At 42.9% G+C, this 13,202-nt stretch overlaps 1 protein-coding gene and 1 long non-coding RNA gene across 5 annotated transcripts in view; one reads left to right on the plus strand and one right to left on the minus strand.

The window, feature by feature from the left end:
* The window catches only part of LOC6499358 (protein doublesex), a 37,049-nt gene that overhangs the window by 20,852 nt on the left and 2,995 nt on the right, over positions 1-13,202 (minus strand). For 3 of the 4 annotated variants that reach the window (XM_014910547.3, XM_014910546.3, XM_001954765.4), the window contains exon 2: positions 9,847-11,231. In XM_014910547.3, the coding sequence (XP_014766033.1) occupies positions 9,847-10,885 (1,039 nt within the window). In that variant the 5' untranslated portion in view covers positions 10,886-11,231. Of the gene's footprint in view, positions 1-9,846; positions 11,232-12,211; positions 12,792-13,202 lie in introns of those variants that run through there. The other variant, XM_032449744.2, reaches the window with a different exon arrangement.
* On the plus strand, positions 382-1,866 carry LOC116654533. Its single transcript, XR_004309757.2, has 3 exons — positions 382-1,472; positions 1,530-1,744; positions 1,797-1,866. It is a non-coding gene; the product is annotated as an uncharacterized LOC116654533 (long non-coding RNA).

Here is a 13,202-nt window from a genome sequence, read left to right on the forward strand (position 1 = left end):
CTAAAGTGTTTTGTCTTTTGGGTTTACTAACTGTAAACCCCTGTACTTTATTGATAAAAAGACAGAAAAATCTATAAGATACTATATCTATAAGAACTGATCTTCCGATAAATGCTTTAAATTTAGTGCCATTTAGGGGCCTCCCACTGTAGACAACTGTGAAATTCTTTTATTTCCTATAGACAGTGGGTGGTGGCAGAACAACTTGTACACCGACATGTCTGACAATTTCTTGTTTTTTTTTTTCCTTGCCAACCGGCTGAATAAAGTGCGAAGCGGAATCTCTCATCATCGTCTGTGGTCAATTTTAGCGGCTGTCGGTGGCAAGTAAATAAATTTTCCAACCTTCGGACGTGTCTGCAGCGGCCCGTCTAGGACTCGGGTAGGACCACTACCAGGGAGCCCTGCCATTCCCTCCAATCTGTCAACTACGTGCCTTATTGCCCCATAATTGGAGTTGTATTGAACGAGTATTGCGAAGATAAATTGACATGTTGATAAAAAATAAGAACAAACCACAAAAAAAGGAGTTACAAGTGAAGCAACTCTTGAGTTTGAGGCTATTTTTTCGAAGTTGTTAAATGGCGGGCTGACAGGGGCTATTTGTACGTACTATTTGTGGGCTAATTTTTGATCGCACTGAAAATTTCATTTTTATACCCAAAGTAACAACTGCAGATATGTCGGGGAAATTGTAAATGGAGAATCTGCGGCCCGGGCCCATTAAAAACCATGACCGCGCTCGTAAATTCCGAGCGAAACACTCTGTGGGGCGGCAGAACTGAAATTACCAAATAAATCGCTCTGTCTTTATGGTTGCCTGTTAGGAATTTGTTAGAATATTACATAAAATTAACTATAAGACAGTCCCAGTGAAAAATTGTTTTTTTTAATAAATATTATTTTCATAAGAAGAGTGGCTTATTCATGTTAAAACGTAAAAGTTTTAGAGGTTCTGGGAATAAAAAAACAAATTATAATTGGATGGTAATTGGATATTAATGAAGATCGTAAAACTACAAGATACAGTACTTACTATTATTAGTTATAATACTTACTACTACTAGTATAGAATGTTGGTTCTGAAAACTAAAATCTCCAGTCTATCTCTGGCCTATAAATTGAAATATCAAATAGGCATGTGCCAGGCGAATTTCAATCAAATAAATATTGAGCTAAAATTTTTGGGAAAAATTTCCTAAACAAAACTGACCCGTTCGATGCAATTTCCATTTCAAATGCCCAGAAGTTTCACTTTCCCTCACTTGGGGTGCATGTGGTTTCTGCAACCGGGGGGACCGGACAGCCACCCCACGTGCCCACCCTTGGCACATTTGTTTGTGAACCGGTGTGTTTGTTGAAATTCAAATGCCCAGGCAGACACATACACATACTCTGTACATATGTGTACATTTAAATATAAACACTTGGATATGAATAAGCAATGCAACGGAAACTAATTCAAGTTCAAGGTGAATTTTGTCGACGTTCGCAGAGCGTTTTTGATGATGATTGGGTTCTTTCCGCAGCCGTCAATGTTCGTTTTGTTATGCATATTATGCAATATGTTTCCCTAGTTCCCCTCCCCCGTATTGGGCTGGAAATGCAAACATACTCATATGCCGTGTATCTAGTGTAAGGCATGTGCCTCCATTCGCCGGGGGTTCAATAGCCGATTGAAGGTTACACTTGCATAGCCGAGATGCAGATGAAAAAATGAATATTACAAAATCTAGACAACAATGTGAGTAGGTCTTGACCTATTAATTGTTGGCAATTTATAAGCGGATTCGTAGTTTTCATTTCCAGGTTTATATCTGGCAGAGATGCATAAAAAGTATTTAAACGGAAACGATTTAAACTAAAATCATCATCGGCAACATCGTTTCGCAGGCAATCACAAAAGCCACAAGCAGAGCTAATTAAATTATTTTGCCGAGATGGAGAAAGGAACCCAAGGGTGTCAGTCGCTGAGGACTGACGATCGGAGGTTGAGGACCCACCAGAGGCTTAGGCAGATACATATTTTCCTTCCATCTCGCGACCCATCTTCATGGATCTCCATCTCCATCTCCATCTCCATCTCCATCGCCAGTCCCATCTGTTTGATGCGCATTTCATGAAATTACGCGCTGTTAAAATCAACTTAAAAAGACTCCACGTAGTTTTATGTTTCTTCCCGCCAGCCAGCGGACAAAAAACAAAGTTGTAAATTATAATTTAATGTTTGAAATCTCAAACCAATAATGTGGAGCTGCAAGAGTTTCGCGAAAGGGTAACCAATTGCCAGTGCGAATGATGAACGGTTTGGGCCGTATTGGGGGTTTTATGGAAATAGAAAATCCGCAAAACTTAATCATTAATGGGAGATTATTGAAAAATGAATTAAATTAATTTCTAAGCACTGTGAGAAAGTATAATTTTTTTTATTTCTTTTTCGAAATAAAACCCCTAAGTCGCAAAGGCTCAAAGCCTCTGTATTTTTCAAGTGTATGGCTTAGCCGTAAGTCGTAAAGAACCTAACAAAAATATTGTAGAAATTGAGCAAAACGTCGTAAAAGAAACTCAGCCCGGCGCGCAGCTCATTAAATGCGTCTGCGCAGCGTAATTTGCCTTTGAGGCGCGCACGTTCCCAACGTTAAGTTCCTTCGGAGGTTCCCCCGGCATACGGATACGTATTCCCCGTATCGTTACACGCCATATACCATTTTACCGTACTCCCTAGACACACACACACACACTCCCATACACATATTTTACGACACTGCGCGACATTTACAACTTTGATGCCCAGGAACGAGATGCAAAAAATGTTTTAGAATTGTAAAAATGTTGAAAATAAATTAAAAATGTGCTAAAAATCGCGAGCAGCCTAGCTGGCTTGGCTGGCTGGCTGGCTAGGCTGGGTCGCTTTTACGATCCTCTTTGCGAGCATTTTGGTGCTAGTTAATAGCCATCCCATATAGCCATGTGCAGGAATGGCTGCGTGTGGGCGAGTCCGAAACTTTGCCGTCATTTCGAATTTAATGCTGGCCACAAAAACCGATTCGAAGTTGTTCAAATGGCTCTGGAAGCATGAGTTCTTGTGGGAAGTTCCAACTTCTAAGGACTATAAACTAAGGTGTCTTGAGTGAATTAAATATCTTAAATTTTAAGAAGGAGGCTTAAGTATTCTAAACTAACAAGGCTAAAATACTCATTTAAGATGATTAATGAACCGGTTTGAATAGTCTCATAAGTATGATTGAGACATCCTTCTCGCCCTGTTTTGACTCAGACTCAGCATCCTATCTAAATCTGCTCTTCATCCGACCAGAGGCCTATCCATAGTATATAATTTATTCGCCTTCACTTGACACCCCAATGCTCCAGCGTTGCAATTTAGCAGCAATTTATGATTCCTGGCCCAAACACTAGTCGCACTTGGCCAGAAAACGCGGCCGGAGAGCTGGTACCTGCTTACAGACCAACTCGGTGTGGTCAGTCTCCATTAATGTAAATCAACGTGTGCAATTTCATTTTCAATGCAACAATTTGTGGCACTCGACGGGGCAGGGGAAGTGACTGTTTTTTGCTTAGCACAAAAATTGGAATCGCAACAAGTTTTAATGAAGTGAATGGGGTGTGCGCTGAGGTACGAGAACTGGCGAATTGCAGAAATTGTTTATAGACAAGCTGGCCAGGGAGATCTGCGGGTGACAGTCAGTCGAGTGTGTGCTGTGCTTGTGTGTGACAGGTTGAGGGCGTTGGACTGTGTGTGTTGGAGTCGTGTGGTGGAAAATATTCAAATTTGCATGTTTATTTAATGGCCTCGAGCGGCCAGAGCTCCTGGCTAGTGCTAGCGCATATCAATCACTGGATTCTGGACATTAAAGACGAAATAAAGTCGTTTAGCCGGACGCCTTCGAAGGGGTCAGGAGCTGCACAAAAAATCGATGCGAACCGAGCAACGATCACCGAGCCTTGCATCAATCACCTTAATGTTTGGCCAGCGATACCGGTTAGACCAGCCTTGGGGTGCTCCGCGGATTGAGATGCAGATACGCTTTGGAGTTCAAGATAAAACCAAACATGACCAAACAAAGGTGTGTGCCACCTATAATTATGTCGAGTCGCAGCCGCCCCTCGGTTTGATTTGGTAATTTAGGAATTGGGGGTTTGGCGTGCTGGACTTCATCGCCGCCGATCATTTGGCTTAATTAGACGGCAGTCTGGGGAGCAGTCTGGGGTGCACATCGACGTAACCAGGAACCGGGCGGTGGAACTTGTTCTTTGCCGGCCAAACTATCTGCGAACAATACATATTTATGAGGGGGCTGGGCAGAGCAGAACTCTCTCACTCTGGGGAAACATGTAATATGGACAGGCACAGGTACTAATGTGACAGATCACGGCGAGAACTTAGCCACTAAATAGATTCCGGCATGCAATCTACACAATAAAACCCACATATAAATAGAAAATCTAATTTAATAATTTGCATATTTTGATGATGATTCGCACTCCATTACAGGCAATTGGAAAATGGAAATTGATTGAGGCAAAAATCGAATTCAGACTCAATAAACACGCTGATAAAATATGTGTCTTCTCTAAGAGATTTAATTCATTTTAATAATTTTGTTTATTTCTTTCTGTGCATAGATAAAAACCCTCTTTTGAGGGATATCGTTGGTCTAGGAGGCAGCTTGGAATTCGAGCATCTTGAAACCTGTTTTGCATTCGGCCTATAACCAGCTGATCGATGCAACTACTTCTGGTACTAACTGTTCGCTGGCGAGTTTAGATATCCAAATGATCAAAGCGACTTGGCTCAGAGACACTGAAAATGGTCCATAAGTTCTGGAAATTATTACCAGTGCTTATGTGTTTTCATGTTGAGTTGCTTAGATAGGAAATGGAAAACAAGATGGACTTGAACTGGCCCTAGTGAGGCCTATTAATTGACAGAGTATAGTACCATTTTGCTGGCGTGAAATTCTACAGATTTTGCGGCTGATAACTGCTAACACCTACACACTGGTATCTGCAGAAGCCCATTAATCATTTTCGCCCGCGGCAGGAGCAATCACACACTCGGTTTATAAAGTAAGTTCTTAGCACCTATGGGCAGATGCTTCCCATAAATTGTGAGTGCTTTGCGCTGCTCCGGTTTGACTCCAGCCGAATTCCAGTCGAGTTCGCGAATAAATCTGCCCCAGGCAAGTGCAATACAGGCTGCCACCGCCGCACCGATGCAATGAACAATGGTTGCCCCAAGCCGTATCATAAATTGCGTGTCTGTGGAAATGTAAACAGAAAACGGGCTGGCGAGTCACTTTAACGCAACCCGAGACGGCGACCGATAACTAAGTGGTAACAGGAAGGAAAAAGCCAAGAGTCCAAATCTTTTGGGAGGTCTATTGTTGTTGCACCGGATCGCATGCAATTGCACAATTTGCGGCAACAAGTATTCCGTCCAGCTTTATAAATATTTAACTAATTTAATAAATTGAGTGGCGAAGAATATAGCCGCTGGGCCCCCTTGGCAGTGTTATTAGTTTAAGTATTTTCATGATTAGATGTAAAGCGGAAGGAGCCGGGCTCCGATCTTGTCAACACTCTGTGTTTAATGGGCTGCCATGTCCATAATAAATAACTGTCTTTTCGCAATTACGAGCCCCCTGCTACTAATTTTCTGCTGCTTTTAGCCTTGTTTTTTGTTTGGCAATATTGGCAATACCCTATAATTTGAGTCACTTAAAAAGCCATTGAATCTTCACACATACGAGAGTGAGACTTTTTTCGGGATCGGGTTCGGTTTTCATGGCCCAGAGATCAAACTTGTGTTGAAACGAAGTGCAAGGTTTAATGGCCCGTATTTTGGCCACCAAATGGCCATTTCGCCATTCACTTCAATTGAATAAGCGAGGCTTAGAACGGTGAAAATAGCCGGGTCGAAAAGGGGGCTTGTTTCGTTGAGGGCCCTCTAATTGGGGCCTTCGAACGAGGGCTGATAATGCCTGTATTTGGATGCAAATGGCCCTAGCAGGTTGCATACATATATATATTTGCCGACTGGAGTAGGGTATGCCTATCAGCACCGGCACTTTAAGCAGATGCAGCTGCAGCGTTGCCAGGGTCCGAAGGCCATTTGGCCAGTTGAACTTCGTCTACACTAATTTTCTGCTCGTAAAAGCCAATTTAATTGCGAAAAAAGAGAAAACCATATTTTTATTGTTCTCATCGGCGAAAAAAATAAGTATTTTGTGGTCTGTTCGTGGATAGATTCTGGCCATATAATTAAGCTGCCATTTGGGGCAAATATAATCCAGACTTTGGCGGGCCCGCGAAACAAAGTCGGGGGAACTCTGCTCCTCGAACAGAGTCCGGCGAGAGGTATTAAAAGTAATGCCAACATATTAACTGGAAATCTCGTAAATTATATGCCCAAATGACCTGTCAAAGATGCCAGAGATGCTCGAAATCCCATTTCTCAAATATGGCAAATAATAAAAATGCAAACTACGCTCACCAGTTGGACTCTCCACAGCCATTTGAAACGAAATCGAAAACAAAATCAGGCAAAATGTATGAACCCACAAAAAATATATATATACCAAAAATACATTTTACAACTTTATTTTACGAGCGCTGCAAAGTTTTTTGCTTTTTGTTTTTTGCGCCAGGGGTTTTTCCAACGAATTGGCGGCACTAAATGTTCTAGACAGAAAACAAACGGAAGGGCTGGCCAGAGTCCCAGGACCTGGCCAATACGGCTGCCTGTCTTAAGAGCCAAGAGCTCGAAATTAGCTCAGAGCATTAAATTAATTAACTCAAGTTGAACCTAAAGCTGAAGACGAAGCTGAAGCTGAAGCTTATCGATTACTGGTATGCTACCTTGGCTTGTTCAACACGCTACCATATCAGAAGTTGATTCACGTTTAGAGTTTTGGCATTTGGGGCATGGGTTTAGGCCAAAGGTCGATAACACTTACCATTGCCATTACATTATTTAATACTCTTTCTCCAAAGGAAGTAGAGTTACAGAGTTATAGTCTGAACTGGTCTGACTAGATGTTTAAAAAGCAGTTCATGTTCAATTTCTTGATATGATTTTTAGACTGGATGGCCATCATCTGGGCCATGTAGGCCATCAAAGTTGATGACAAAATGATACCTTTAGGCGGCAAGTGCTGGGCCAAGTGCATAACCTCTGGGTCTGGATCTGGGAAGCCGGCATGCCTAATTCCGAAACCGGGCAGGGGCAGTGCGAGTGGCAGTGTGGGCAGAAGGCAACAAGCAGGCAGGCAAAGCTAATGAGCGGTCCAACTTGTTTTCGGCAACAAAATAGGCAACAAAGTTGCCAGTTGGCAGCGAGGAAAACCCGATCTCGGTTCCTGTTTAGAGAGGCCCAGACGAGTTATGCAGCTCCGTGCCGGCGATGGAGATTACGAGTGAGTTTACACATTTGCAGACATCGGGGCCACAACCTAACTACTGTCGGACTGGATATGGGGAGGCCGGAGATGGGAGTTAGTAGTCGAGGAGCGGCGGTGGCCAATTGATTGACGAACTGCCAGCAGTTGACAGACATCGGTCGTATTGTCTACACTTATGCTAAACGATCGCCATAATGTCGGATCCATGTCTGGCTGCCATTACCAGTAGATAATATGCATAAATAAGTCATCGGCGAGTGGAAAATGCAACTGTGAAAAAGTTTCATGCCTACTTAGCACTTTGATGAATGCTCATGTTGGATTGGTCTGACAGCCCGGCTTGTAATCGTTCGGTCTCCGGACTCCGGACTCCAATTCAAGATTATGCTGCATTTGTATGCCGCCGGTTGTGTGTCGGGATGCAATTAGGGGAACGTGGTCAGCCGAGCGTTGGATGGGCGCTCATTGCACCTGATTCGGTGGATTCCACACCCCTAACCCTAAACGCGATCCAGTCGCTAATGAGACTTTATATTAGGAACATTCAAATACCCCCATTTCGTGTTCTTGGGAATTACCACTACATGGCCGTAAATGCCTGCAAGACGGCATCGAGTGGCAATCGTAAAGCTTACTATATAAAAATCATTATTCATGAAAACTTATTCTCCCCGACAGTGCCTGCGATAGAGTCTGACAGCGCCAAAGTAATCTATTATTTATGATGTGGTTAGATTAGCAAAAGCATATGCAGTTTAAATATTAATATACAAAGATAGTAAAAAGGTTAAAAACTTGTAAACTTTGATATTTGATTTGATTCATTTGCTAAGAAACTATTATACTTATATCAAGATCTAAGCAGAAACTATATAGAAAATAAACTTGCTTTATAAACACATCAAGGAGCTTGTTTATAATATAATTTTCTCACACATCAATTAAACCTAACCGCTTTAAGATCAGAGTGATCAGATCGCACAAAAAAAGGTTGGGAACGGCGCCGCCTTCAGGTGTCAACTGCTGACAGCTTTGTGGATCTATGTTAATTGATTATTTCATGCGCCGTCTCCGATGCCACTTCTCCTTTGATTTTAAGTAATTTGTGACATGTGCCTTGTGTTGCATGGTTGCATGCCTTCTGAGCACACTCCTCAGGCCACTGATTAATACCGTAGGAATTTTCGATCAATGGGTATAAGAGAGAGTTCTTCAAAAATATAAACTGAAAAATGTAAGCCTGACAAGACCCTTTCAAACTTGGCCTAAAAGATGGATGTTTCTGACCGACTCTTAAACACAATCACTGGGTAACTTTTGGTCGAAACCAACTCGCAATGCATTATGGCCGGCTCCTTTTGTTATTTACTAGTCTGGGCTCTCCTCTGGCCCGAGTAACAACAACAACCTCTACCACTTGATTAGGCCTTCTGTCAGAGGCGTCTCTGGCCCAAATGCCTTTGGTAAACTATTGTACGTGGTACGTGCCGAGACGACGCGTCGGTCTCTGCGAATATGGATGTGGATGTGGATATGGATGTGGCTGTGGATCTGTCCTCGTTGCTCCCAGCGGCGGCGGCATATTGTGGCCTATAATTAGGTGGCAATCATTTAGAGGCGCGAGATGTAGGGCCACTCCTTGCCAGGCCCCGGTGGGGACTCGTCGCGGGCTAGAGGGCAAGGATGATGAAGAAACTGTGCAATTTTCCCTGGATTTTTCAATTTCAATTTTTCCCCCTGCACTTTACTAAATGAGCCATAAATATTACTAGATACTTGCCAAGATCGCAGATCAGACTAGATACACTCCTCATTCCACTATCTTGGCGGAATACTAATAAAGCGTCCTTTCAGACCTGTCAGAAACTCTACAAAATAAATGCCTAATTGAATTAAATTCTTGTAGTTTCATTTGAGATTAATTGGAGAAAGTTAGGGAAGTTGTAGACTAGTGGGGTGAAACAAAATATTTGTGATTCCTTCTGAATTATTTCACTGCTTATCTGTCATATTTTCGGGGTATTGCTTTCTACAATTGTTGGAAGGCGTCTCACAAGCCTTTCCTTGGATTTTCAACATTTTAAGGGGATTCCCCGAAAGTATGACAAAGAATCTGAAAAAAATTGTTGCTGCTGATTTTTATGCAAATTGACGAAGAATTGATCTACAAATCTTTTGAGGCATTCTAATAAACAATCTGTCGAAAATTGGCAAAGATATAGCAATCATAATGGAAAAAATTAATCCTTCCTAGGCTCTTCCCACTTTTTGGAAGAAAAAACTGATAAAAAATCAATCAAAAATGTTGGTCAAAGGCCGTAATGCAAATTTAAATTTTGGAAAGTTATTTTGGAAATACAGCTTGCCCTTCAACAATCAAAATTATGTATATTGAAAATATAAAAGACAAATAAAAAAAACTCACCTAATGGCACATTGGCACCATTCTTCCGGTTGACGGAGACTGAGATCGGCAAAATGGCGGCGCCGGAAGTGGACGACGGTGAGGGTGACGATGAGTCGCAGGAGCCCTCCAACGACTGGGCGGGAGTCGGCACGGTGGTCATGTGGTGGTCAGCGCTGGTGATCACCGAGGTGCCGCTGCTGCCTGCCCGGGGTCCTCCTCCAGCGGATCCTGCACCTGATCCGGGGCCAGCTCCTCCATTACTACTGGATCCACTGCTGGAGGTGGCAGCGGTGGTGCTGCTGGAGCTGGCCGCCCCACCGGAGCTGCTGGTGGCCGGGCCGTGGTCGCTGTGCGGCGGCGATCGCAGCGCGCCCTGCTGCTGCTGCGGATGCTGGTGGTGCGGCGGCTGCTGGTGGTGGGGGTGATGCGAGTGAGGGTGGTGCTGGTGCTGCACTGAGGCCGCGGCCGCTGCGGCCATGTGCACGTGATGGGCGTGGGCGTGGCCGTGCAGGCTGGCTGCTGTGGCGGCGGAATGGGATGGTGGTGCCGCCGCTGCGGCTGCCACTGCCGCTTGCTGGTGGTGCAGCACGTGGCCGTGGTGCGAATGGTGTCCGTGGGCGGCGTGATGGGCGCCGTGCATGTGGGCATGGGCGTGGACGTGAGCGGGGGCGGCGGCGACTGCTGCGGCGGCGTGGTGGTGGTGGCTGAGCAGAGTGGCGGTGCCCGTTGTAGTCGGCGGCACCTCGTGCATGTGGAGCGCCCGCTGCTCGTCCTGGGCCTGGGCCCGCCTCAGGGCCGTCTGCAGGGCCATTACCCTTTGACGGTCCGCCGTGAGCCGACACTTCTCGCAGGTGCAGTAGCGGTACTTGCAGTAGCGCTTGTGGCCCTTCAGGGTGATCTTCAAGCCGTGGTTGCGGCAGCGGGCGCAGTTGGGCGGCGTCCGCGGGGAGATGGAGCTGCCGCTGGAACTGGAGGCCCCTCCGCACACGTCGTTCTTGGAATCAATCATGTCCGAGTCGGACATGGTGTCGCTGTTCCAGTTCTCCTCCGAAACCATGTCTGCAGCTTCTTGGGTCCTTGCACTTTAAGAAATTGTTCGAGTGTTGCGTTAGTTTCGTCCTTTTCTGACTCGTCTAAACCAGTTCTGGAAGCATTTTCTGTTACAGATTCAGTGGCTTTTTAATTTATTATTCGCGATATTCATAGATTTTAATCAATAGCGATTAGTTTAATTTATTTTGTTGATATTTGGAAACATTAAGTGGGTTAAATATTATTGAAAAATGTAACTTTATTACGATTAAACTTTTTTTATCTTGTCAGTGTCTACAGAGTAATGAGGAGTAATAAGATTTTTGTTTCACTTTTCATTATTTTTTTGTTTACCATAAGTCTGTAAGCACCTGGAAAGATAAGAAACGAGAGAATTCTTGCTTATTACTGGGAATAATTTAGCGGCCACAATTAAATAATGAAATTGGCTAAAATTTGTAAACAAAATTCATATGGAGACTGGGGTTTATTTTTGAACGAGTGCACTACTCGGCAGCTGATGTAATCCCGTGGAATTTATTTTATTTCCGCCCGCCGCCAAATACTTAAAATTTACGTTTGGGAAAGTTTGTTTTTTTTCATATTTTTTTTTCGCACGCTCGGTTAGCTCTGGCAAACAAATTGCATTCGCATTTATATTTAAATATTAAGCCGGCAAATGCCTTCCATATTTTTGCTAAAATTAGTTAGATGTGGGCTGGCGGCCGAACTCCATTTCGATTGGCCGCCGCCTATCGCATGTCGTGTGGAAATAAAATTTATTAAATATCATTTTGATTCGATCGGCCACGCCTCATTTACATAAGTGCATGCTTAGATTTGTTTTGGATATTAGTTACAACCAGAAGGTGGAGTGGTACATCCAGATACAATGTAAAGATAAAAGTCGTGGATCTGTCATGGTCGTATATAATTTTGTCCCATTAGCCAGTGGCAGATGCGCAGAATAATAATATTGCTTGACTTTTCGCTCTTTGAACTGGGCAGCTATTACATTTTTAATTTATCGGGCAGTCGTAAATAAATAGTTTTAAAATATATATTTCGGGGATCACATTTAGGTTAAAATACAAAGAAAATCATGAGGCTACATGGCGTATGCGCAATGGCCTTAAAATTATTCTGTAAACAGTCTACTACTTGGGGTTTATTGCTTAGATTCTTTATAAATTATAATTTATTTATTAAGACTGTTTGAAAGTGATAATCCCCTTGGAGAATTCCAGTCTTTTGATTAACATATTTGTAGTTATTAAAGTGTCAACATTCAATAACTCAAAACTAGTTAACAACTCGGATAACTTTTCAAATAAAAATATTTTCAATTTACCTTTGAAGTATATGTTTTAAGCTTTATAGATATTGTATGTGATATTTGATTATAATATTTTCAGAGTTAACTTTTTAATAGGTTTTTGTATTGGTTAGAAATATTATAAATATTTTGTATTTTCCAGATAACTTTAAATGGGAGTTAAATAGTATAAGTAGCTAAGATTTCACTTGAAAGCACTGAATTTCCACAATTCCAATTATACAGTTACTCTTGGCTGTATCGATTAAAATATTAATTAAGAATTGTCACACAATAAACAAAAAATGCACACATTTAATTGAGAGCGATCGCGATTTGGTGTCGAAAAGCCGCCGGTAAACGCGCGCTACCTGCCGCCTGTAGAACCAGAAACGGAATGCAATCGATAATGATTGCAGTCTATTAGGGCGTTTAATTCCGCAACAATGGCACCGCGGAAATCAATATTTATAGGGCGGCCCCAGATCACAAGTATTTCAGAATGGATGACTTCTCTCAAAATCGTTCCGCGGGTCGCGAGCCGAGCTTTTTTTGCTTCTGGTGCTGCTGCTGCTGCTTTCCGATCTGAAATCTTTGGCATGCACAAGGCAACTCACATTGGGCCGCAAGACGCGGATGCAAAGAACTCGGCAAAGCGTCGAGCGCTGGCTGCACTAGTGGTAGTGGTGCTGCTGCGCCTGTGTGCGTGTGTGTCTGCTGGTGTTTGTGAGCGAGCGGGATGTTTGGCTGTGTTTGTTTGCGTGGAAGCGGCACCGCCAACGAAACGGAACCGAAAATCGCATCGAGAGAGCAAGAGCAGCTCTGGGCCAAACAGTCACAGTGACTCGAAAGTCCTTTCAATTATAATTCTAATTTAATAATATTTTATTATTTATTTATATTATTTTTTAAAATATTTATTTATATTTAAAATGTTTATTTATATTATTTTTTACAATTTCCTAAATGGGACTAAAAAAAAGAATATGGCATTCTTAGTCTAAGAGAGCCTTTTAATACTTCCCTT

The sequence above is a fragment of the Drosophila ananassae genome, chromosome 2L (genome assembly GCF_017639315.1).
Source record: "Drosophila ananassae strain 14024-0371.13 chromosome 2L, ASM1763931v2, whole genome shotgun sequence".
In the NCBI taxonomy this organism is placed as follows: Eukaryota; Metazoa; Arthropoda; class Insecta; order Diptera; family Drosophilidae; genus Drosophila; species Drosophila ananassae.